Source organism: Chlorocebus sabaeus, chromosome 22 (genome assembly GCF_047675955.1).
Source record: "Chlorocebus sabaeus isolate Y175 chromosome 22, mChlSab1.0.hap1, whole genome shotgun sequence".
Classification (NCBI taxonomy): domain Eukaryota; kingdom Metazoa; phylum Chordata; class Mammalia; order Primates; family Cercopithecidae; genus Chlorocebus; species Chlorocebus sabaeus.
Genome location: NC_132925.1, coordinates 97,051,811 through 97,076,843, shown reverse-complemented (window position 1 = coordinate 97,076,843; position 25,033 = coordinate 97,051,811). Strand labels below are relative to the sequence as shown.

Sequence of the window (25,033 nt, the reverse complement as noted above, 5' to 3'; positions counted from 1 at the left end):
AGTGTTATAATTATATGGATAATCAGCTGGGGGTGGAGGCTCACGCCTGTAATCTAGCACTTTGGGAGGCTAAGGCAGGTGGATAACCTGAGGTCAGGAGTTCAAGATCAGCCTGGCCAACATGGTGAAACCTCATCTCTACTAAAAATACAAAAATCCTGTAATCACAGCTACTCGGGAGGCTGAGGCAGGAGAATCACTTGAACCTGGGGAGTGGAAGTTGCAGTAAGCAAAGATCGTGCCACTGCACTCCAGCCTAGGCACCAGAGAATGATTCTTTCCCAAAAAATAAAAAATAAAAAAATAATAAAAAATTTATATGGATAATCAATAGAACAAAAATTACTCACAAAAGGAAAGAAAGTAAAACACACCATAGAGTAAAATACTTTTAAAATCGTCAAAACAGAAAGCAGAACATGATTAGAGAACAACAAAAAAGGCAATTTCTTGAAACTTGTTCTCAAATTTGTTCCTCTACAGAAAGCTCTTCCTCATGAAATAAACACAACACATTTGACATGGGTCACTTACTTTAATAACAATACATATACCATGTTATCGCCATGGAATGTAAATTTAGATTAGACAAGAGAATTTCACAAGTGTAATAGCCTTCTGTAATACATAAAAGTTTGGGTATACTGTCTGGCCAAACCAGCTTGCTCATAAGTCATTAATCAAATCCATTACAGGTAATTTGTTCAGTTCAATGTTTACAATTCTTATGGAAAAAATAAGCAACACACACGTTTAAAAAGTGTTCACTTACCTTTCCATGAGTGCTTAAAATACGTATTTCTATTTCAAGATGACATTTAAAAATTATATCAGCAGCAAAAATATAATTTGCAATTACAAAAAACGAAACTAGAATCCTTAAGTTATTCTCATGTTTATAATTGTGATTCTTTAATAAATATTACTATTATGCAGTTCTATTGTAAGCTTTCTGGATTTGGTTTAAACACATGCACATATATTGTCAGCTGTGGGAAGCTTTACAAATTATATTCCATGCACTTTTTGGACAGAGTTCTAACAGAGCCAGACAGTCCATAAAATAGGCAGAAAAAAGTTGAATTAACTGCGGCAAATAGGACTCTTATACAACATCCAAAATATGAGATTCTGCAGCAAACTGGGAGTACCTTCAGGACTGGCCTGTTATCTTCTTTAGAACTAAGTTCATCTTAAAAATTTAAGAAGGTGGACATTTCAACACTATCAAGTACATTTAGGTGACAGGTTTAAGTTAACTTGACTTCCTTGAATGACCTAGTTAGTAAACTAGTCACTAGTAATTCGGTCACCAGGCACATCAAGCCTGTAAGAAAGGAAGCCAGTATTCAAAATGCCATGTTACCATCTAAATCCATACAAATTAGTTTATTTTCAACAATAATAGGTAACTTCAATAATGAGACATCTAACTAAAGCAAGTTCCTCCAACAAGACCAAGACAGCATCTCTTCTTCTAAGGCTTAGGTTTTGCCCAGAATTCCCGATACATGGAAATGCCCATACCTAAAGAAAAAGAATGCTAGTTAAGCATTTCAATATTTTCTTAAATATTGGAAAATAAAAACCAGTTCATAAAATAGCTGAAAGTAGTACCATTGCTAGCATGGAATATTTACAAGGGGAACAAGACCCTAGGAAGCTTATACTCTTGCCTTCTTAAACATCTTAAATTTCTAAAACTCTTTTTACATACAGTAGTTTCCCAAGTAGTAAAGGGCTGGTATGGCTACTTCACATATTACAATATTTCTTTTTTTTTTTTTTTTTGAGACGGAGTCTCGCTCTGTCGCCCAGGCTGGAGTGCAGTGGCCAGATCTCAGCTCACTGTAAGCTTCGCCTCCTGGGTTTACGCCATTCTCCTGCCTCAGCCTCCCGAGTAGCTGGGACTACAGGCGTCCGCCACCTCGCCGGGATAGTTTTTTGTATTTTTTAGTAGAGACGGGGTTTCACCAGGTTAGCCAGGATGGTCTCGATCTCCTGACCTCATGATCCACCCGTCTCGGCCTCCCAAAGTGCTGGGATTACAGGCTTGAGCCACCGCGCCCAGCCTACAATATTTCTTTTAAAGAACAATCAATATTTATCTGGTAACTTTGAAAGGAATCACTCTTGCTACATAATACCAGATAAAGTCAATGAATTATAAAGCCAATAGAAGCATGTAATACCTACACTTTAAGAATCTCTCCTTTGAAAACACAATAAAATAGCAACTGTATGTCTCTCCCAGATAACAGATGTTACTACCAACCCCATTTACATGTCTAGGCTCTTGAATGAAATTATAAACTCAGTGATTGACAGGATTTTTTTCATTTCTTTAAAATCTTAGTAGGATATATCATAGAAAAACTATGTCACTACTTGAATTATCTTCATTAATTCATTTTCTACATGAAAATAAGTGATATTCTCAAACTGCTAAAAGGTCAGCTAAAAATATTTACCTATTTTGATCGTCAAGAAATATTTCAGTGAGAAACGAAAATTTGAAAATTTCCTGTAGGAACCTACCAATAGTCATTGCTCCTACAACAAAGCCTTGGGCTGCCACACGCACGTGGATCAGATGAAGGGACATTTTAGTATTTCCCCTGCTCTTCAGTTTGTATAATCCATATGCAACAATTGCTGCAAAACCTGCCATTCCTGTAAAACAAAGTAACAAGTATGTCAGACGCATGAGGAGAAGGGACCAAGATGACTTTACCATCAATCAATGTACATTTTATTATTTATATGAGGATTCTTTATCAGATCATTAATTAGCTAACATACAAATTGAGTTTTTCATGTTTTCCCCTGTCAAAACAAAAAATCTTGAAGCAAACAATAGCAGATCCAAAAAGTCAGGATTATCTTTAAAAATGTGGGTTTGTGGGGACAGTAGACAAACTCCTTTAAAAGAGTGCTAGAGAATTAACAGGAACCTAGATTATGCTCATCAGAACAAAAGTGTGCCAAAGGTCTTGACTTAGAGAATGAATTTATTACATTTCCTCTCTGTCCTATTTCCCTCCCTCAAGGTAATCAGTTAATATACCAGAGACAATCCTACACATTACTACCACTGAGAAACACTGCCTGAATATTTCAAACTTTGGAATACTGTACTGGGAAGAATGTAAGTAAATAAAGGAAAATAATAGAGTAATATTAGTTTCAGTTAAAAGGATTATGATCCTAGAGTTCTATACAGAGCCAAACTCTCATTCATTTTGAGGGTAAAAGCATTCAGGACATGACCTTGCATGTTTTCTTTTTAAGATTTATTATTTTATTTTTTAAGAGATGGGGTCTTGCTCTATTGCCCAGGCTGGAGGGCAGTCACACAATCATAGCTCACTGCAGCCTTGAACTCCTGGGCTCAAGTGATCCTCTTGGCTCAGCCTCCCTAATAACTGGGACTACAGGAGGGTTCTCTTTCCCAAGCTGCCACCCAGGTGCTGATACAAAAACCTAGAGGAAAATATCCAGTCAAATAAAAACAGTGAGTCAAAAGGGACAGTTCAAGAAATAAAGACATAATGGTTAAGATATAATGGTGAGCAATAAAGACAAGAAAATCTGTACTGGTTCCTTGAAAATGACTGGTATAATACAGAAAAATTAAGAATCTGAAATTAGGCTATGATTATTACAACAAAATGTGTGCTAAAGGTCTTAAGTTAGGGAATAAATTTACATTCATTTTAATACTGGAAATAGATGAAAAAAACACATCCTAGTTTGACAATGTAAAGAAAACCACCAGCAAGTGGTATAAGAACAGCCTCAGAACTTCCAAATCATAAGAAGAAAAAAAAATTAGGGCTGGGTGTGGTAGCTCACACCCATCATCCCAGCACTTTGGGAGGCTGAGCAGGTGGATTACCCGAGGTCAGGAGTTTGAGAACAGCTAGGCCAACAGCCTGGCCATCTCTACTAAAAAGACAAAAAATTAGCCGGGCATGGTGGCATGTGCCTGTAATCCCAGCTACTTGGGAGGCTGAGGCAGAAAGAATGCTTAAACCTGGGAGGCGGAGGTTGCAGTGAGCTGAGATCATGCCACTGCAGTCCAGCCTGGGCAACAGAGCGAGACTCCATCTCAAAAAATATATATATACATATAAATAAATACATTTTTAAATAGTCATAAAGCTTTAAAATAATCTAATATAGCAGTAACATAAATGAGGCAAAAATTGTTAGGAACACAAGATCAGCTCTATTAGAAGATAACAAAATGGGAAAATATGTCTCTTTCAGAAACAACAGAATAAGAAGCCCCAAACTAAAGCTACAGAATTGAATGGCACCATTAAATAACCTTACTTAAATTCTTAAAAATAAATAAAATTTAATATTTTAATTATAACAGAGATCCCACATTCTTTCAAATGTCTATGAAGCTTTGACAAAACCAACTGTTTATTAGGCCACGAAGAAAATTCCAACTTCCAAAAAGGCCTTCTTCCTGGACGACTACCATAAAGCCAAAACTTAGCAATCAAGACATAAAACAGCCACACACACACACCCGCCCTCTAACCACTGAGAAGCTGAGCACCAATAACTAGATTTGGAGGTTAAAGTAAAAACTGAGAGATTAGGAAACTATCAAACATTATTTGAAAAATAAAAACAGTACTGGTACTTAAAACAAATAAAATTGTAAAACCTCTAGGAAGTCTGATCAAAGAGAAAATAAATATACAACATTAGGAATGAGAAAATGGATATAATTACAAGTGGTAAAGAGATTTTTAAAAATAAGAGATGATTGCTCTTTGCCAATTAAATTTGAAAATCTAGGTGAAATGAATGATTTCTGAGGAAAATATAAATTCCTAAATTTGATTCAAGAAGTTGTAGAAAACCTTTCTATACCAATAACCATAGAAAGAATTAAATGGGCAATCCATGCTTTATCCCCAAAAGATAAAGACCCAAATAGTTTTATTAACAAGGTCTAATAAAAATTATAAAGGCATTCTCAATTTATGTTATTTAAAGTATTCCAGGGCATTAAAAACATACCAATACATTTTTTTCCAATATATTTCCCAAGAAAACAAATCCCTGATACCAAAACAAAATTAAGATAACACGAGAGGCTGGCTGCAGTGGCTCACACCTGTAATCCAAGCACTTTGGGAGGCTGAGGCAGGTGGATCACTTGAAAATAGGAGTTCAAGACTAGTCTGGTAAAATGGTGAAACCCCATCTCTACTAAAAACACAAAACAGGGTCTCACTGTGTTGCCCAGGCTGTCTTGAACTCCTAGGCTCAAGCGATCCTCCTGCCTCAGGCCCCTAAAGCACTGGGATTACAGGAATGAGCCTAAGCACTCAGCCTTATTTTTTATTAAAAAATGAAAAAGAGATAAGAAAAAAAGTTCCCTTTAAAGATAAGAATAAGTCAGGGATACATGTGAATACTGCTGTTGTTGCCTGGAGATCCTAAACAATTTTAAATCACATAAAAAAAACTATAGGCATAATTTAGGAAGAAACACTACTGGTTTGCAGATCATCTAACTGTGTGTATAGGAAATCCAAGAAAATCAAATGAAACACAACTAGAGGCCAGGTGCAGTGGCTCATGCCTGTAATCCCAGTACTTTGGGAGGCGGAGGCAGGTGGATCATTTGAGGTCAGGAATTCCAGACCAACCTGGCCAACATGGCAAAACCTGTCTCTACTAAAACTACAAAAATTAGCCAGGCGTGGTGGCAGGCACCTGTAATACCAGCTACTCGGGAGGCTGAGGCACAAGAATTGCTTGAACCCGGGAGGCAGAGGTTGCAGTAAGCTGAGACTGTGCCACTGCACTCCACCCTGGGTGACAGAGCAAGACTCCGTCTCAAAAAAACAAAAAGAAACACAACTAGAACCAGTAAGAAAAAAGATTACTTTGATGAATACATTAAAAAGCATATCTAGAGAAATTAAATTTCTAGACCTACAGAAAACAATAAAATTATATTTAAGGACACAAAAGGTTTGCATGAAAATCGGTAGATGTACCACATTCTAAGATTCCCATTCTTCCCAAATTTATAAATTCAATCTAATCCAAATGTAAAAATGAGACATTTTTCCCCATTTTGGGCTGGGCAGGCCAATTTCTTTTTCTTTTCTCTCTTTTTTTTAGACACGGGGTCTTCCTATGTTTCCCAGACTAGAGTTCAGTGGGTATTCGCAGGCATGACCATCATACACTACCGCCCTGAACCCCTGGGCTCAAGTGACCCTCCTGCCTTGGCTTCCTGAGTAGCTGCAATTAACAAGCTAATTTCAAAGTAAACAGGCAAGCTCTATTTGAGAAGGTAGAATAGTGAAAGGGTACTGGTTTATGAGGTATCTAAACATACCATTAAGTTTCTGGCAGACAGATCAAAGCAACAAAATAGGTACAGTAGTTCAGTAACAAACCTATGTTTCATGTATGACATAGTTCACATTTCAAATAAGTGGGAAAAGAATGCAAAATAGATACCCAAATTACTGTGTTAGAAAATCAAGGTATCCATACGGAAAAAGTGTAAAGTTAGATTTTGCCTCATGTTATACCTACAAATAAATTCCAGATAGATTAGTATCTCAATGATAAATCAAGAACATAAGGAAATACAGGAACCTAAGTAGTCCCAGGATCATGAAGGCCTTGCAATATATAAGAAAACATAATACCTAAAATACATAGTTATAATTTAATTAGAAAAAGACAACCTAGTCGAAACAGAAACAAAAGCAAAAACAAAAAAGAAAAAAACAAAAAAGCTAATTCACAGAAGAGAAGCCTGAATGACCAACACATATGAAAAGATGCTCAAAGAATGATAATATCTAGTGCTATTGAGAGTATGGGAAAACCAACCCATCACAGACTATTGGTGTAAATCATTGTTTTGGTACAATTAAACATACAAGGATATTTAATTTTTACACATATACTCTTCCAACAGTTTGTAAAAGCAACATAATGAAACAACTCCTATGTCGTCAATAGAGCAATGGTTAAATCAATGTAGGATTTATGTACTCCTAAGAAGGGATATGTATAAATGACAACCCATTAAAGAGCAGAAAATTTTATATTTGTATCTTATCCTTTTGAAATGTCTTTCTGCCTATTTCATAATGTGCCTATTTCATAATGTACCAAATGTGTAAGAACAAAAGTACTTATAAATGACTTAAAAATAGGTAAACACACAACACACTGCAGGACGTACGTGCTCAAATTATTTTTTACTGAGGGAATGTACAACCAAAAAATTTTAGAGATCTCTGTTACAAAACATTGTATATCTACAAAATTAACGATTCAATTATTAAAAATATAAAAGTTCCTATATGCATTGTTATAAAAAGATAATGAAAAGGCTAAAGAAAAACATTTCATCTAAAAATAATTATAAATAATAATTGATGGTAGTATATGGAGAAGAAAACACTGACAGACTGTGCAACCTGCTGTTGTCTTTCAGAGTCAGGATCATAGGGCATAGTACCTTTCTGTTTTATGCACTTTTGCAACTAACTTATTAATTATGCTCAGAAGAAAAATTCCTTCGAGAGACTTCAAAGTCCTTTAACTTCTTGGAGAGCCATCTAAAAAGATGCTCAGTAGTTTGTTAATAATGAAAAATTAGAAACCACATAAATGGCCGGGCGCGGTGGCTCACGCCTGTAATCCCAGCACTTTGGGAGGCCGAGGCGGGCGGATCACAAGGTCAGGAGATCGAGACCATGGTGAAACCCCGTCTCTACTAAAAATAGAAAAAATTAGCCGGGCGCAGTGGCGGGCGCCTGTAGTCCCAGATACTCGGGAGGCTGAGGCAGGAGAATGGCGTGAACCCAGGAGGCGGAGCTTGCAGTGAGCTGAGATTGCGCCACTGCACTCCAGCCTGGGCGACAGAGCAAGACTACGTCTCAAAAAAAAAAAAAAAGAAACCACATAAATTTCTACCAAGAGGATTATAATGTTATATATAATAGTAATTTATATCATATAAATTAAGTCATTAAAAATGGAGTTCTGGCCAGGCGTGGTGGCTCACGCCTGTAATCCCAGCACTTTGGGGGCTGAGGCAGGCGGATCACGAGGTCAGGAGATCTAGACCATCCTGGCTAACACAGTGAAACCCTGTCTCTACTGAAAAATAGAAAAAATTAGCCGGGCGTGGTGGCAGGCACCTGTAGTCCCAGTTACTCGGGAGGCTGAGGCAGGAGAATGGTGTGAGCTCGGGAGGCGGAGCTTGCAGTGAGCCAAGATTGTGCCACTGCACTCCAGCCTGGGCGACAGAGGGAGACTCCATTTCAAAAAAAAAAAAAGCGGAGTTTTTAGGCCAGGCACGGTGGCTCACGCCTGTAATCCCAGCACTTTGGGAGACCAAGGCAGGTGGATCACCTGAGATCAGGAGTTCGAGACCAGCCTGGCCAACAGGATGAAACCCCCGTCTCTACTAAAAATACTAAAAAATTAGCTGGTGTGGTGGCGGGCACCTGTAATTCTAGCTACTTGGGAGGCTGAGGCAGGATAATCACTTGAACTCAACTCAAGAGGTGGAGGTTGCAGTGAGCTGACATCGCGCCATTGCACTCCAGCCTGGGCAACAAGAGCAAAACTCCTTCTCGGGGGGGAAAAAAAAAGTCGAGTTTCAAATAACATAGGTAAAAACATGAGATAAAAATTATAATACTTATATGCATCTTAGTATGATCCTGAATTTGCAAAGATAAAAAAAGAAAAAACAACTGGAAAAAATACGTACATCAAAATGGTAACAATAGTTATATCTAAATGGTGGCATTAACGGTAATTTAATGAGGTGGAAGGATCAAGAACCTGAGAGGTCGAGGGGTGGTAGCAGTGAGCTATGATCGAGCCACTGCACTTCAGTCTAGGCGAAAGAGACCCTGTCTCCAAAAAAAAAAAAAGAGTCTGAATACATACAGAAGAATCATTGTGATGAGATTTATATTATGCCAATATCAGCATATTTCAACAACATAAGAAAAAAATGGAAAATACATTCTTTCAGGATATACTCAATGAACAAGTTTATCACAGCTCTACCGTATTCAAGATCACTAAAATGTCAGTCAAACTTACCAATGGGTACGAATGGTGCCTCTTTAGCTTTTCGAATTAGTTTGGATCCCTGATCTTCCTCATATGAAGGAAGGGAAACACCTGTGTCTGTTGACATAGTGACTGCTTGAAGAATCACCCTGAGAGAGAATTTCTGAGGTTCTGTAATTAAAAGCATCTGAACATTATTAAATATCTGGATGTATTTAAAATGTTCCTAACTTCCACGAGAATCTTAGCATATGTTATCCATAATCCTAAAGTTAAAAAATATTTTTAGAAATTAACTGTATTTTTAACGTATAGTCACCCTCAGGGAGAGTTGTATACATTTATTCCCCCTATTGTTTTGCCGTTTCTCCGGTACAACCCATTCATTTTTAGCACAATGTTATTAAAAATAGCGAAAAATTTTAAATTGATGTTACTTTTATCAATTAAAATAGTAGCTACTAATTTTCTGGCTATCTTCATCCTTAATCAACTATTTAACTTGACAATTTTAAGTTACTCAAACGAAACTGAGAACTCCTATTGAACCTTCAATATCACGATGGAAATCCTACTTAGCAGTTTTCGGTGTAGTTAAGTGCAGTCTTTATTGCTTTCAACTGCTGGTTTATTTATTCCAATGCGCTTCCTTGCTTTAGTTTTCACTTCAGATTAGTTTCTAATCTATTACAGTAATCTGTTATCCATGATGGTTGCCCCTGGGGGAAAGAGTAGTTATTCTGAACAGCCAAAGTTTCTACCTAGCTCATTATTTACTCATTTTAAGAACAAAGCTTTTATTTCAAATAGTATTGGTAGAAATGTCTCCTTCATAGCCTTTTAGATTTTTTTATGACCTATGATTAGTTTTTTTCTTTTTTGAGACCGACTCTTGCTCTGTTGCCCAGGCTGGAGTGCAGTGGCACGATCTCAGCTCACTGCAACCTCCACTTGGCACACACCACACCACCATGCCTGACTAATTTTTTTGTACACTCCTGACCTCAAGTGATCCACCACTCATCTCAGCTCCCAAACTGCTGGGATTACAGGTGTGAGCCACTGTGCCAGCCTATGATAAGCTTTTTTTTTTTTTTTTTGAGATGGAGTTTTGTTCTTGTTGCCGAGGCTGGAGTGCAATGGCGCAGTCTTGGCTCACTGCAACTTCTGCCTCCCAGGTTCAAGTGATTCTCCTGCTTCAGCCTCCCAGATACCTGGGATTAGAAGTGCCTGCACCATGCCTGGCTAACTTTTTTGTATTTTTAGTAGAGATGGGGTTTCACCATCTTGGCCAGGCTGGTCTCGAACTCCTGACCTCAGGTGATCCACCTGCCTCCCAGTGTTGGGATTACAGGCGTGAGCTACCAAGCCTGGCCCTATGATTAGCATTTTTAACATCACTGCAGCACAAAACTGAACTACCCTCAGGGTCTTCTTAATATCTTCTAAGCTTCAGATCTGCCTTCCTTTACATACCTTACATCCCCCAGGCTTCCCTTTAAAACTCTACCCTCTTTTTATAATTCCTTTAAATGGTATCCCAAAGGCAAGAACTAGCCTGATAGCATATGAGTAAGGGGATAGGGGTTAAAAAAAAAAAAATTCATTTTCATTATCACAGGGATCAAAGGCTCCTTTCCTCCTTTTCAGTCGTCTCAGTGAATAGCCTTTTACCACAATGAGGCATTAACAAATTCAATTTCATTTTAGCCACAATAACAAAATATACTTTCTTCACTGAACTATTTTGAATTGCAGTAAACTTTACCCACAGATAAAATAAGGGGCTGAAGCACAGTTTAGGTATACAAGTCTCTAATTAGTGCCAATTACAATAAACTTAAGTCTATGCCCACCCTATCACCCATATAAAATCTTACTTTCACTTCTGGGTTTTTCATATGCATTATGCTCCCTTTGATAAAAATAACTCTCATTCAACACCTTGCTACTCAAGGGGAGTCAGTGGCAGTTAAGGTCCTCAACGAAAATGCAACTCCAGAGGTAGGGGGTGGTGTGCTTAGTTTAGAAAGTGAATTCATCCCTATAAGCCTCACCTTCATGGAGATGACTCAACCCTATCATTGGACATAGAAGAAAATAAAAGAAAATTTAGACTGGACTTAGACCTTCTTTTTGTACTCCATTACTTGTTAATAGAATAAACTCCTAACTACTGAGCTTTATTATACATAAGGTTCAATAAGCTCAAGGTTCAAGATACTCACTATATATCTGAATAATACAATATAAATGCTAAAGTAATTAATGGTTCAAAAATTAGTTTTTAAAAAAAAAAAAAAAAAGAAATCATGTAACCGCCCAACAGGTTCACCTTGCTCGCTGGCTAGACAGAGCTGATTTATCAAGACAGGGGAATTACAATAGAGAAAGAGCAATTCACCCAAAGCCAGCTGCGTGGGAGACTAGGGTTTTAATTAGTCAAATCAGCCTCTTGGAGCATTCAGGGATCAGTTTTTGAGGATAATTTGGTGGGTAGGGGAAGGCCAGTGAATAGAGTGCTGATTGGTTGGGTTGGAGATGAAATGGGAAGTTGAAGCTGTCCTCTTGTGCTGAGTCAGTTCCTAGGTAGGGGACGTAAGATCAGATGAGACAGTTTATTGATCTGGGTGGTGCCAGTTGATCAAATGCAGGGTCTGCAAAATATCTCATGCACTGATCTTAGGATCATTTTAGGGAGGGTCAGAATCTTGTAACCTCCAGCTGCATGACTCCTAAAATATAATTTCTAAGCTGTGGCTAATTCATTAGTCCTCCAAAGGCCATCTAGTCCCCAGGCAAGAAGGGGGTTTGTTTTGGGAAAGGGCTGTTACCATCTTTGCTTTATTTTTCTATTTTTATTTTATGAGACAGGGTCTAGTTCTGTCACCCAAAGCTGGAGCACAATCTCAATCTTGGCTCACCGCAACCTCTGCCTCCCAGGTTTGAGCGATTTGTGCCTTAGCCTAACAGCTGGGATAACAGGCGTGCACCACCATGCCTGGGTAATTTTTTTGTATTTTTAGTAGAGATGGGGTTTTGCCATGTTGGCCAGGCTGGTCTCAAACTCCTGGCCCCAAGTGATTTGCCCGCCTCAGCCTCCCAAAGTGCTAGGATTACAGACATGAGCCATCATGCCTGGCTGTCTCTTTTTTGGCTAGGTCCTATCTCTTTCACTGTCTCAGTTATAATTTTGCAATGGTGGTTTCAATCACAGTGTGATTAATTGTCAATAGCCTAATACAGACAAGGTCTGAATTTAGAGAGAGTGATGTGTTTTAGCTAAAGGAGGTTTGGCACCTTTCACAGAGAAACACTTGAGACTGGCTTTGAAGAAACTGCATAAATGGACTGGATGGAGAGATTAAACACTGTAGACCAGCCTAGCCAACATGGTGAAACCCCACCTCTACTAAAAATACAAAAATTAGCTGGGCATGGTGGTGGGCATGGTGGAGTGCCCGCCTGAAATCCCAGCTACTTGGGGAGGCTGAGGCAGGAGAATCGCTTGAACCCAGGAGGTGGAGGTTACAGTGAACCAACATTGCGCCACTGCACTCCAGCCTGGACAACAGAGTGAGACTCCATCTCAAATTTTAAAAAATAAAAATAAAAATAAAAATAAATGACCTTCTCAAAGGGGAAGTTTATCACAAATCCTTTCATTTCCCTTCCCAACCCCACATTCTAACCACATTAATTTTTTTTTTTTTTTGAGACAGAGTCTCGCTCAGTCACCTAGGCTGGAGTGCAGTGGCACAATCTTGGCTCACTGCAAGCTCCGCCTCCCGGGTTCATGCCATTCTCCCACCTCAGCCTCCCGAGTAGCTGGGACTACAGGTGCCTGCCATGGCGCCCGGCTAATTTTTTGTATTTTTAGTAGAGACGGGGTTTCACCATTCACAGGATAGTCTCGATCTCCTGACCTTGTGATCCGCCCGCCTAGGCCTCCCAAAGCGCTCAGCCCACATTAAATATTTTTAAGATGCTCTCTATACCTCCAAGCCTTTGCACAAGCTGATTCCTCTACTTGTGAGAGTTTCCCTCCTTTTCCATCACCTTCAGATACTCCTTCCTAGCTAACTCCTCCCATTTTCTTTTTCAGGTTTGGTTTTTCTTTTTTTACACTGAGTCAGAAAATTATTTTAATAGTTAAAAAACTTTTTTTTTTTAACAGAATCAGTATAAAATAGCAGTTGATTTATCCATAATTATCAGAATTATTTATACTTGAGGTCTTGGCTAAGTGGGGCTGAAATCAACAAAAGGTCTTGGACTATTGGCTCAGAAACAATCCTAGGAAGCCCGCCCTGTTGACATCTGTCATGCTTAGCTCTTATGAGATGATCTGGTCCTTAAAAAAAAAAAAAAAAAAAAAGTATCTCTATTCATTCTTTGGAGGCTTGAAGTGAATTCAGCAGCATTCATTAAACTCCTTCCAGCTCCTGTCATTTACCATTCTGACTGCATCCATTTCAACTCAGTCTATTCTCTTCTGAGTTGCTTTAGCAATATTAAATCGTCCAAATTCTTCTCTCTCTCCTCTTGGAGGTTTTTTACTACTGCTGAGGTCTGGGCTATACAGTTTTTCAATGACTCTGTCCCTGCTGGCATGAGCTGCCATCAAAGACTCAAAGTTGTTTACAGGTTTAGCTGGCATCAAGTTTCCCTGCAAAGGAAGCTGTTGGAACCGTAGTGTTTAATTCATGTACTAGTCTGTCATCAATTGTCCACATCACCTTGAGTAATTCCTGGAACTAGGCAAACTCCTCACAGTTCACACCACCACTGGGCGCCACCATATTGGACTCAGGTTCACATCTTAATTGACCTCCTCTCAGAATTTGTCTCTTTAAGTTTGTAAGTGCTTTGGTTATGCAGTCCCATAGGATCTTGTACTCTCCTTATAACCCTTAAAACCATCAGTTTGTCTGTTTCTTTTGCTAGAATCCTTAAGTCAGGGGCCAATACCTGCTCTACTTGTATCCAACTCCACTGCCTGGTGCAATACCCTATATATAATAGGTATACTACAAATGTTTCTTGCATACATTTAAAAGTTACATTTCTCAACCACTGAAAGTATTCTTAGGTTACTCAGGAATATTGAGTGGAAAAAAAATAACAATCATCCAGATTTGTAGAGTTCAATCAGTAAGAAAAATGCCAAACTGTATGTTCTTAAGTGCTTATTTCTTTTATGTTTCTTATATTGTACCTAGGAAAAGAGAAATAACCTGAGGTCTTAGTTCCTTGCAACACAGGGGACAAAACTATTATATACCACAATCCACTTTTAAAAACTAAAAACTTCTGCAGATACAAAAGCATGTTTTCTCCTTTTTTGCCTGAATCATTTCTAAACTAAAAAATCATTTGGGAATTGTCTTTAAAAGCAAGAAAGTTCGTAGCCGGGAATCATGGTGCACACCTGTGGTCCTACCTCCTCAGGAGGCTGAGGCAGGAGGGCTGCTTGAGCCTGGAAGGTGGAGGCTGTGGTGAGTCATGATCCAGCCACTGCACTCCAGCCCGGGAAACAAGCAAGACCCTTATCACTTGTTATTCTGTAGTCCAAATATTATAATTCCCATACAATACATATCTAAAATATTGTATGAATACAAAATTTTGATAACTGTTTTTCTAATTACCACGTGTAAGTTTCCAAAGTATTCATAGTTTATAGCCACCTGAATTGAAAACTGGTTAAGTATCAGGAACAATAATTTCGAATCATATAATTTGAGAGTAACAAATCAGATGAATAATCCAGGCCAACAGCGTTATTTTACAGGCGGGGAAAAGGTTGTGAGATGGTTATACCAATTGCTCAGTACAAGGAATACATGTCTGGTGGGGCAGGATTAGAATCCAGCTCTCCTGATATAGAGTCCTGGGTTCTTTTGATTGACAATATATTGCCAAAACATCAATCTAATGCTGCTGATGTAAATTAAATTTGCAGATAAGAATTCTGATTAGAAAATGCAAGAATCCATTACTCAACAGAAGCCCACGTTGTTCTCTTTCAATGATATATATAAAAAAGTCATGCCTAAATGGAATCTTCTTCAGTGACTTAACTCATCTAACAATTTCAATTGTGATTTGAAAAGACTTTTTTCACTACACCACTGCCAGACTTTCCTTCATTATCCACCCACAGTAATTGTCCCAGATCTCTGTCAGAAAGTTGAATAGACGCTAAAAAAGGCACCAGTAACCAGATATTCAAAGTCAGTTTGGAGAGCACAAATTATTCTGTACGCTTAGTAAGATACGACTGAAGACCTTTCCACAGGGAACCTAAAGGTGGCATTAAGGGAAGATGAGCCGTCCAGCATCAGGAGACGTAACAGGCTGAATGAAGGATCTTTCTTCACAGTTATTTTGTCACGGGAACTACTATCTAAAGCAATGCTGGCTTCAAACTTTGATTTTGCATCAGTCGCCCATCAGCCTGTTTAAAATGGCTGCCAAGGCCCCAGCATGGAGATCCGGATTCAGGTGGTCTGCGGCAGAGCTCGAGGAATTTTTACTTTAAGAAGCCCCTTCAAGTGACTCTGGTGCACAAAGAGAACCCCTATTATACAGGATTCCAAATATGTGTGTCATGCTGGAGCTTCATGACCAGGTTGTCACCGCTTCAACCTGTTAGAACTTTCCATCCAAAACTGTCTTACTCGAAAGTGCCTTTGTACTTCCGGAAGCAGAGACCTCGGCGTGGGGAATACTGCGAAGAGGGAAATAGCGGCTTCCTACTCCGGGAATTTAAGACAAAGGCGAATATCACTGCTGCATCATGTCGGCAGCTCCCAATTCTGCCCTCACGCTGTGCTTTGTAATCTCTAACCCGCCGACTCGGCAGGAGAAAAATTTAATTCGGTCACAGAAGCAATACACAGGGCCCTAGGCCTGGTCACTTTCCCAGGGTGGAGGAAACACCAGGTCGGGAAGAAAAGCAAGATCAGGACTGGAAGGTCCTCTGCTAGTACGCCCTCCCCTCAACCTCCCGACCTTCCTCGCCCCCTCTCTTCCTGTGACCTTGTCGGGACTCCGTGACAAGAGAGCTCGCTCTCCTATCCCGCCTCGCCCGCCGCTCAGCCTGCTCTTCAGAATGTTCCAAGCTCTGGGGACGCTCCCGCTCCTCGCTCCCCGCCGTCCGGCCCAGCCAACACTCTCCTACTCCCGCCTCTCATTACCACCCCAGCAGTGAGTCCTCCCCGCTCAGCAACAACTCACTCCACAAGCTTCTGCTTCATCTCCTTGCTGGCTCCATCTCCCCTCACCCTAAGGACCCCAGGCCTCGGTTCCCGACCCCTCTCCTCCTCCCATGCTCTAGGCCGGGCCTGAGCCCCGGCAACTCCACCTCTCCTCCCTCATTCCAGACACTGATCCCAGCCCCCAGCCCCCAGCCCCCAGCCCCCACCCTCAACCCCCACCCGCAAAGTCCTTTCGGCCTGGCCAAGCGCTGCCCCACTTCTTCCCGCCCCGCGGCCCGTGACCCTGGCTCACAGTCCCCCGGCTTGTTTCGCTTACCTAGAGTAAGAAAACCTCTCACACGCCAACCGGCTTCCGATCCCTGCAGTAGTAACTTGTCCGGCCGGTTTCTCCCCACCCACAACCGTCCCAGCCAATCAGAGGCCAGCGGCCGCAAAACGACGCGTGCGTGTGCGCGGTGGGTGGGGCAGTCCAGAGCGGGTCCCGGATTGGCGGGGGCGGTGAGTGCCGGCCCACTACCCCGGCTCTAACGTACTGGCGGAAACAGACGTGAGAGCTTGGCGCCCAGGGTTCGCGCCCGGGCACTTGAGGGGCTTTGGCTCCTGGCCCGCGGACTTCTCAGATTTCTCCTGCGCTTTTCTCCTCGGGCAGCGGGAGCGAGCACCGCGAACGCCATGTCCCGAGTGCCGGCCTCCTGCGGACGCCTCACGGGCCGGAAAGGGATGGGGGTGAGGGGTTTCTGCTGTGGGTGAGGTGGGATTCCCGGACCCACACGGGTTCGACTGCTTGTTCTCGCCGTTCAGTAACGAGATGCAGACTGACTGGGAAAGAACGGAGTTTATTTCTGCAACAGATTATAGGGAGAAGGTCGGAGTAACTCACCAGACCAACTCAAAATTATTAATACAAGTTTTTCTAGTGCTTAAATACATTCAGTGCACTTGAAAGTCGAAAGCCAAAGTGTTTCACTCAATCTAATCTTTAACCGTAATAGGGTCAGGTGTCTAGACAATTGCTTTCAGAGCCTTGGAAATAATCTAAAGTGGGCCCCGGTACAAGGTGTGCAAGAACAACTCCATTATTTTAATTAAACTCTAGGGGCTGAGAAAGCCCAGGCGGGATCTTAATGGACTTGTCTTTACATTCTAGCCTTTCTTTCTTTCTTTTTTTTTTTTTTTTGAGACGGAGTCTCGCTCTGTCGCCCAGGCTGGAGTGCAGTGGCTGGATCTCAGCTCACAACAAGCTCCGCCTCCCGGGTTTACGCCATTCTCCTGCCTCAGCCTCCCGAGTAGCTGGGACTACAGGCGCCTGCCACCTCTCCCGGCTAATTTTTTTTATTTTTTAGTAGAGACGGGGTTTCACCGTGTTAGCCAGGATGGTCTCAATCTCCTGACCTCGTGATCCGCCCGTCTCGGCCTCCCAAAGTGCTGGGATTACAGGGTTGAGCCACCGCGCCCGGCCCATTCTAGCCTTTCTGCTAAGGCACCAGTTTCTCCAGTTCTTTAATGTTTAACTTATACATGCATCAGAATGACAGTGAGGCGTTGGTGAGAGCTGCTCTGGTTGCTAATGGAGATCTGGCCTGCCACAGTGGGAGCAGAGCTTGCTCTGGGGCGCCCGGTGCGCTGGGAAGACTGCGGGCTCTATCCATTCCACTCCCAGGGCGGTTGTCGGTCAGGACCGATGTGCTGTCAGATCCCACGTGGGATCCTTCCTGGAGCTTACACTATAACAGGAGGCAGCCAGTACTTGCAAGCATGGGGTCGCGGGAACTACGACCTCACCCAGGCCAGGCCACCTTTCTCTCAGGAAGGAGGTGTCAGAAGCCCTGCGTGATAGCGAGCTTCCGGGGACAGGGCTTCTAATGTGTTTGTCAAGTAAATAATGAGTGACAATCCAGCGAATTGTGGGTCAGCGAAAAAAGTCGAACTCTTAGATATTTGAAGAGATTTATTCTGAACCAAATATGAGTGACCATGGCCCCTGACACAGCCCTCGGGAGGTCCTGAGAACATGTGCCCAAGGTGGTCCAGGCACACTTGATTTTATACATTTTAGAGAGGCATGAGACATCAAATACATTTAAGAAACACATTGGTTTGGCCCAGAAATGGGGGACAACTCAAAGGCGAGAGGGGAGCGGGCTTCCAGGCTATAGGTAAATGTAAACATTTTCTGGTTGATAATTGGTTGAGTTTGTCTAGAGACCTGGGATCAATAGAAAGGAAATGTTCAGGTTAAGATAAAAGATCGTGGAGACCAAGGTTGTTTTTAAGTCTTATAGAGACTGCTTTTAGAGACAGGCTGCCTTTAGACAGAGACAGGCTGCCTTTAGACAGAGACAGGCTGCCTTTAGACAGAGACAGGCTGCCTTTAGACAGAGACAGGCTGCCTTTAGACAGACAGGCTGCCTTTAGAGACAATAGGTGACAAATGTTTCATATTCAGATCTTTGAAAGGTGCCAGACTTTTAATCTCTTTAGGACTGGGGAGGCCTGAAAGAAAAGATCTAGCTATGTTAATAGAGATTCTTTACAGATGCGAATTTTCCCCCACAAAGGACAGATTTGCGTGGCCATTTCAAGATATGGCAAAGAAACATGGTTTAGGGTAAAATATTTTTATTTTCTTCCTTGTCTCATAATGGTATGCCAGAGTCAAGTTGGAAAGTAAGTCACGATATATAGAGTTAAATAAAACCCATTTGATGAGAATTTATGACTTGTAGGGCATGACTCCCCAGACCCTTTAGATAGGAATTTGGGTAAGATAAAAAAATCAGAGCTTAGTCCTCAGACACAAAGCATCTACAACTGCACCGTGGGGAAATCTGGGACTAAGTTAGAGTCTCTTGATATAACCACAAAACAAGGCACACTACCAAGTGCTCTGTCTTACAGATAGGAACTAAATGTCATGGGCTCAGGATTTTGAAAATCGTTCGTCTTATAATTAAGATACATGTAAGAAACATTTCATGCTATGGATGATTAAGAACTTCATACTTCGGAGGCCGGGCGCGGTGGCTCAAGCCTGTAATCCCAGCACTTTGGGAGGCCGAGACGGGCGGATCACGAGGTCAGGAGATCGAGACTATCCTGGCTAACCCGGTGAAACCCCGTCTCTACTAAGAAAATATTTTAAAAACTAGCCAGGCGAGGTGGTGGGCGCCTGTAGTCCCAGCTACTTGGGAGGCTGAGGCAGGAGAATGGCGTAAACCCGGGAGGCGGAGCTTGCAGTGAGTTGAGATCCGGCCACTGCACTCCAGCCTGGGTGACAGAGCGAGACTCCGTCTCTTAAAAAAAAAAAAAAAACACTTCATACTTCGATTATATTAGCTTTCAGCTCCTTGAAGGCACATATTTTGTCTGGATGATCTTGGTATCTCCTTGAATGCTGCCTGTGTGCTCAATAGAAATTCAATAATGGTAAATGAAGAAAGATGTAAATGCTCCAAGAACTGGAGGGTTTAAAAGATAAGTAGGGATAGTCAGGAACTCGTTTAGGATGAACACCACTGCCTTCGATATGAAGGTCAACGAGAAGTCGTTAGTCTCTTGATTCTGTAAACACAAAGGCTAATAGCAGCAGTGACCAAAGCATATTCATTCCTGAAGGGAATGTATATGCCTCAAAATAATGTCAGCTAACTTGTTGATTTCCAGAGAATAAGATTTACCGCCCCATCAGTGGAGAGCAACTAGTTGGCAACATACTAGACATGACCTTGTGCTTGATTTCTCAAAATGTTACTTTTTTCACTTGTAAAATGGGGAGTAACATAATGATGGTTAAAGAGGAAATATATGTAGCATGTTAGCCACATGCTTGGTGTGAAAAATGTTAGCTATCCAGCACTTTGGGAGGCCAAGACGGGCGGATCACGAGGTCAGGAGATCGAGACCATCCTGGCTAACACGGTGAAACCCCGTCTCTACTAAAAAATACAAAAAACTAGTCGGGCGAGGTGGCGGGCGCCTGTAGTCCCAGCTACTCGGGAGGCTGAGGCAGGAGAATGGCGTGAACCCGGGAGGCGGAGCTTGCAGTGAGCTGAGATCTGGCCACTGCACTCCAGCCTGGGCGACAGAGTGAGACTCCGCCTCAAAAAAAAAAAAAAAAAAAAAAATTCCTTGCTGTGTACTGTGCAAAAAGGGTCAGACCTTGCCCTCGAAGCTGAAAGGATAAGAATCTTTTAAACCAATTACTACTGAGGGTTCCCAATCCAGACCCCGAAAGAGGGTTCTTGGATCTCCTGCAAGAAAGAATTGTAGACGAATCCATAGAGTACGGTGAAAGCAAGCTTATTAGCAAAGTAAAGGAATAAAAGAATGTCTACTCTATAGGCAGAGTAGCCCCAAGGGCTGCTGGTTGCCTGTTTTTATGGTGATTTCTTGATTGTATGCTAAACAAAGGGTGGATTATTCATGCCTCTCCTTTTTAGACCATACAGGGTAACTTCCTGATGTTGCCATGGCATCTGTAAAATGTCATGGTGCTGGTGGGAGTGTAGCAGTGAGGATGACCAGAGGTCATTCTCGTAGCCATCTTGGTTTTGGTGGGTTTTAGCCAGCTTCTTTACTGCAACCTGTTTTATCAGCAAGGTCTCTATGACCTGTATCTTGTGCCAATCTCCCATTTCATCCTGTGACTTAGAATGCCTAACCTTCTATCTCATCCTGTGACTTAGAATGCATAACTCTCTGGGAATGCAGTCCAGTAGGTCTCAGCGTTATCTTACCTAGCCCCTATTCAAGATGGAGTTGCTCTGGTTCAAACATCTCTGACATGATGATTGGTATGAAGGTCAAATAACTAGTAAGTAACAGAGGTAGAGGACTGTAAACTAGGAATTTTGATTCCACTATATTTTAAGAATATAGTGTTGTAGCAGGACAAGCCGCAGACAAAACTCCTCAGACACCGAGTTAAAGAAGGAAGGGGTTTATTTGGCCGGGAGCATCAGCAAGACTCCTGTCTCAAGAGCCAAGCTCCCTGAGTGAGCGATTCCTGTCCCTTTTAAGGGCTCACAACTCTAAGGGGGTCTGCATGAGAGGGTCGTGATTGATTGAGCAAGCAGGGAGTATGTGACTGGAGGCTGCATGCACTGGTAATCAGCTCAGAACAGAACAGGACAGGGATTTTCACAGGGCTTTTCCATACAATGTGTGGAAAATTTATAGATAACATAACTGGTTAGGTCAGGAGTGGATCTTTAACTACTAGGCTGAGGGCATGGCGCTGGGCTGTCTGCCTGTGGATTTCATTTCTGCCTTTTAGTTTTTACTTCTTTCTTTGGAGGCAGAAATTGGGCATAAGACAATATGAGAGGTGGTGTCCTCCCTTAGTATCACTTAACAGCAAGTGCTTTTTAAGACATAGAAAGGAAATACATTTTTATATATAAGCTGGACTCTTTATTCATAATATTAAAAAAATAAGAATTTAGACAAATTATAGGATGATAGATCCACATAGATAATTTAAGGAAAGTTAGATATGCACTCTATGGCTACAACTGCATGGAAGATGCACATTTGTCCCCCAAAATCTCTTTATTAAGGCTACTGTTAAACACTACTTGGCAGAATTGTCATTAGTCTGACCCAGTTTGAAATGACGGTTGAATTTAGGAGAAAAAAGGCTTGTCTTTCGACAAAAGTGTGCCAGCCCTGTCAGTTTAAGGGAGAAAATATAAACAGAGGCGGTATGGAGTGGAAAGGGATGATCCCTTTCTTTCCCATCATAAGCGTTGGAGCCAACACTCCTGTAATAAAAAACTGGTTAACAAGAGAAAATTACTAGCCTGGGCAATGTGGCAAAACCCTGTCTCTACAGAAAATACAAAATTAGCTGGGTGCGATGGTGTGCCTCTGTAGTCCCAGCTACTTGGGAGGCTGAGGTGGGCAGATCACTTGAGCCTGGGAGGTCAAGGCTGCAGTGAGCCAAGATTGTGCCACTGCACTCAGCCTAGGCCACAGAGTGAGACCGTGTCTCAAAAAAGAAAAGACAAAAACAAAACAAAAACAAGAGAAAAACATTATAAATGTACTGTATTTGATCAAGGTTTGTTTTGTTTGTTTGTTTGTTTGTTCTTGAGACAGAGTCTTGCTCTGTTGCCAGGCTGGAGTGGAGTGGCATGATCTTGGCTCACTGCAACCCCCTCCGCCTTCTGGGTTCAAGCGATTCTCCTGCCTCAGCCTCCCAAGTACCTGGGACTACAGGCGTGTGCTACCATGCCTGGCTAATTTTTTGTATTTTAGTAGAGACGGGATTTCACCATGTTGGCCAGGATGGTCTTGATCTCCTGACTTCATGATCTGCCTTCCTCGGCCTCCCATTGATCAAGGTTTTACATGATGCAGGAGCCTTCAGAGTGAAGACCCAAAGAAGCAGGTGATGCTTATCTGATTATATGCTTAGGTTTGATGAAACAGGGACAGTCATGTAGAAATGTGATTGGACAACAAAGGATATGACCTAATGGTAATAGAAAACCTAGCAAGACCTGTCTGTTCAGATTCTTGAACTTACTTTCTATTGTAGCATTTTTCTTTTCACGGTACAGTACAGGATCCTTTCTGGAATGGAGGTCTTATGAGCTACTATTGAACAAGGTAGGTGAGAGAATTTCTTTACAACCAATTCTTAGACAAAAAGTTGGGGAAGCGGTCGGGCGCAGTGGCTCACACCTGTAATCCCAGCACTTTGGGAGGCTGAGGCGAGTGGTTCACAAGGTCAGGAGTTCGAGACCAGCCTGACCAACATGGTGAAACTCTGTCTGTACTAAAAATACAAAAATTAGCCAGGCATGGTGGCATACACCTGTAATCTCAGCTACTCAGGAGGCTGAGGCAGGAGAATCGCGTGAACCTGTGTGGTGGAGGTTGCAGTGAGCCAAGATCGCACCACTACACTCCAGCCTGGGTGACAAAGCTAGACTCTGTCTCAAAAAAAAAAAGTTGGGGAAGCTTAAAAGTTCTGGTTTCTGTAATCAGCCTTGGGGAAGAGGAATTCTATTTTCTATGACTTGCTTCAGGAGAGAATGAGGGGCTGAGAGATAGACAGGAGGGTAAGACAGGTTGGGTGGAAACTTTACTTCTGAGGCTGCTTCTGAGGCCTTCACTTTGGGGTATCGTTTTCTGAGCCCCAACAGCAGGAAAGAATAAGTAATAGGAAATTAGAAAACAGTATTGACATAGATATTTCCTGAATTCTAAACTGATCGATCATTTAAAAAATAACATTTTATTGGAATTAGTTGCAGAATATCTTTCAGTCTATTGGTAATGCAATTGGAATGATGAGTTAGGAATCAACTCACCATTTCAAACAAATTAACGTTTTGTTGAACTTGTTTAAAAAGACTGGGTGTATTGATAAACCAATGTGGGGTATGATAAGGTGTCTCTTCAAATAATCTGATCAATCTTTTATTCTTTAATTCATAGTACCCCTCCCCCCATTTTTCTCCTTTTTCTCCTTTTTTCCTCCTTGCCTTTGTTAAATGCCCAGGCACGCCACAATACCAAGTGTTATCAATACAACTTACATTCCTTTCCTTATTTAAAAAAAAGACTAACTTTCTAGCTCATTACAAACACCCCTTCCCCTTTCCCTCTACTTTTTCTTTTACATGCCCACCCTATCTAAAAAAAATCAAATGTCTAGCCAACCAAAATTAGTTTAAATTATACGACCCGACCCTGGCCAATAAAAAAAGAATATGAAGGCAAGACTTACGTCAAAAATAAAGGCCCTCATGCCCCTTTGTTCAAGTGTGCTCTCATGGCAACTGGCCAAAGAGACACCCCTCTGTGCAAAAGTAAAATTACTTCATTAAAAATCCTTTGTTCGAGTGTTCAATTTCCTTAAAATTGTAAGCATTATTCCTAACACCGACTTCATTTTTTTTTTTTTTTTTTTTTTTTTTTTTTTTTGAGACAGAGTCTCGCTCTGTTGCCCAGGCTGGAATGCAGTGGTGCAACCTTGGCTCACTGCAGCCTCCACCTCCCAGGCTCAAGCGATTCTCATGTGAATAGCCAGGATTACAGGCATCTGCCACCACATCCGGCTAATTTTTGTATCTTTAGTAGAGATGAGGTTTCACCATGTTGGCCAGACTGGTCTTGAACTCCTGACCTCAAGTGATCTGCCCACCTCAGCCTAGCAAAGTGCCGGGATTACAGGTGTGAGCCATCAGGCCAGGCTCTCATTTCCTCATTATTTTGAAACAAGGCACATACATTTTCTGTAGGGAAAAGAAAGATCAGACTGTTGCTGTGTCTATGTAGAAAAGGAAGACATAAGAAACTCCATTTTGATCTGTACTAAGAAAAATTGTTTTGCCTTGAGATGCTGCTGTTAATCTGTAACTTTAGCCCCAACCCTGTGCTCACAGAAACATGTGCTGTATGGAATCAAGGTTTTAAGGGATCTAGGGCTGTGCAGGATGTGCTTTGTTAACAATATATTCACAGGCAGTATGCTTGGTAAAAGTCATCGCCGTTCTCCATTCTCGATTAACCAGGGGCACAATGAACTGCGGAAAGCCACAGGAACCTCTGCCCAAGAAAGCCTGGGTATTGTTCAAGGTTTTCCCCCACTGAGACAGGCTGAGATATGACCCCATGGTAAGGGAAAGACCCGACCGTCCCCCCAGCCCAACACCCGTAAAGGGTCTGTGCTGAGTAGGATTAGTGAAAGAGGAAGGCCTCCC

The 25,033-nt window shown here is 41.6% G+C and overlaps 1 protein-coding gene and 1 pseudogene across 3 annotated transcripts; both read right to left on the bottom strand.

Annotated features, from left to right (window-relative positions):
- Nucleotides 1-515: 515 nt before the first annotated feature.
- Nucleotides 516-16,761, bottom strand: HIGD1A (HIG1 hypoxia inducible domain family member 1A). Of its 3 annotated transcripts, XM_073010304.1 has the most exons (5): nt 16,636-16,654; nt 15,780-15,829; nt 9,127-9,267; nt 2,539-2,673; nt 516-1,527 (listed from the first exon to the last, which is right to left on the bottom strand). In XM_073010304.1, the coding sequence occupies exons 3-5, from the start codon at nt 9,221-9,223 to the stop codon at nt 1,478-1,480; spliced, it is 282 nt and encodes a 93-aa protein (XP_072866405.1). In that variant the 5' UTR covers nt 9,224-9,267; nt 15,780-15,829; nt 16,636-16,654; the 3' UTR covers nt 516-1,477. The 3 variants fall into 3 exon arrangements, with proteins under 3 accessions (XP_072866405.1, XP_007982007.1, XP_037860020.1); XM_007983816.3 differs by lacking the exon at nt 15,780-15,829 and having other exon boundaries at nt 16,636-16,761; XM_038004092.2 differs by lacking the exon at nt 15,780-15,829 and having other exon boundaries at nt 9,127-9,245; nt 16,636-16,715.
- On the bottom strand, nt 13,375-14,008 carry LOC103227468 (protein MIX23 pseudogene; annotated as a pseudogene).
- Nucleotides 16,762-25,033: the final 8,272 nt, after the last annotated feature.

Coding starts and splice junctions, on each gene's coding strand:
- HIGD1A (XM_007983816.3), bottom strand. CDS start 9,223: ATGTCAACAGACACAGGTGTTTCCCTTCCTTCATATGAGGAAGATCAG. Junction 2,674..9,126: donor GGCACCATTCGTACCCATTG/GTAAGTTTGACT, acceptor TTTGTTTTACAG/GAATGGCAGGTTTTGCAGCA. Junction 1,528..2,538: donor TGTAGGAGCAATGACTATTG/GTAGGTTCCTAC, acceptor CTTTTTCTTTAG/GTATGGGCATTTCCATGTAT.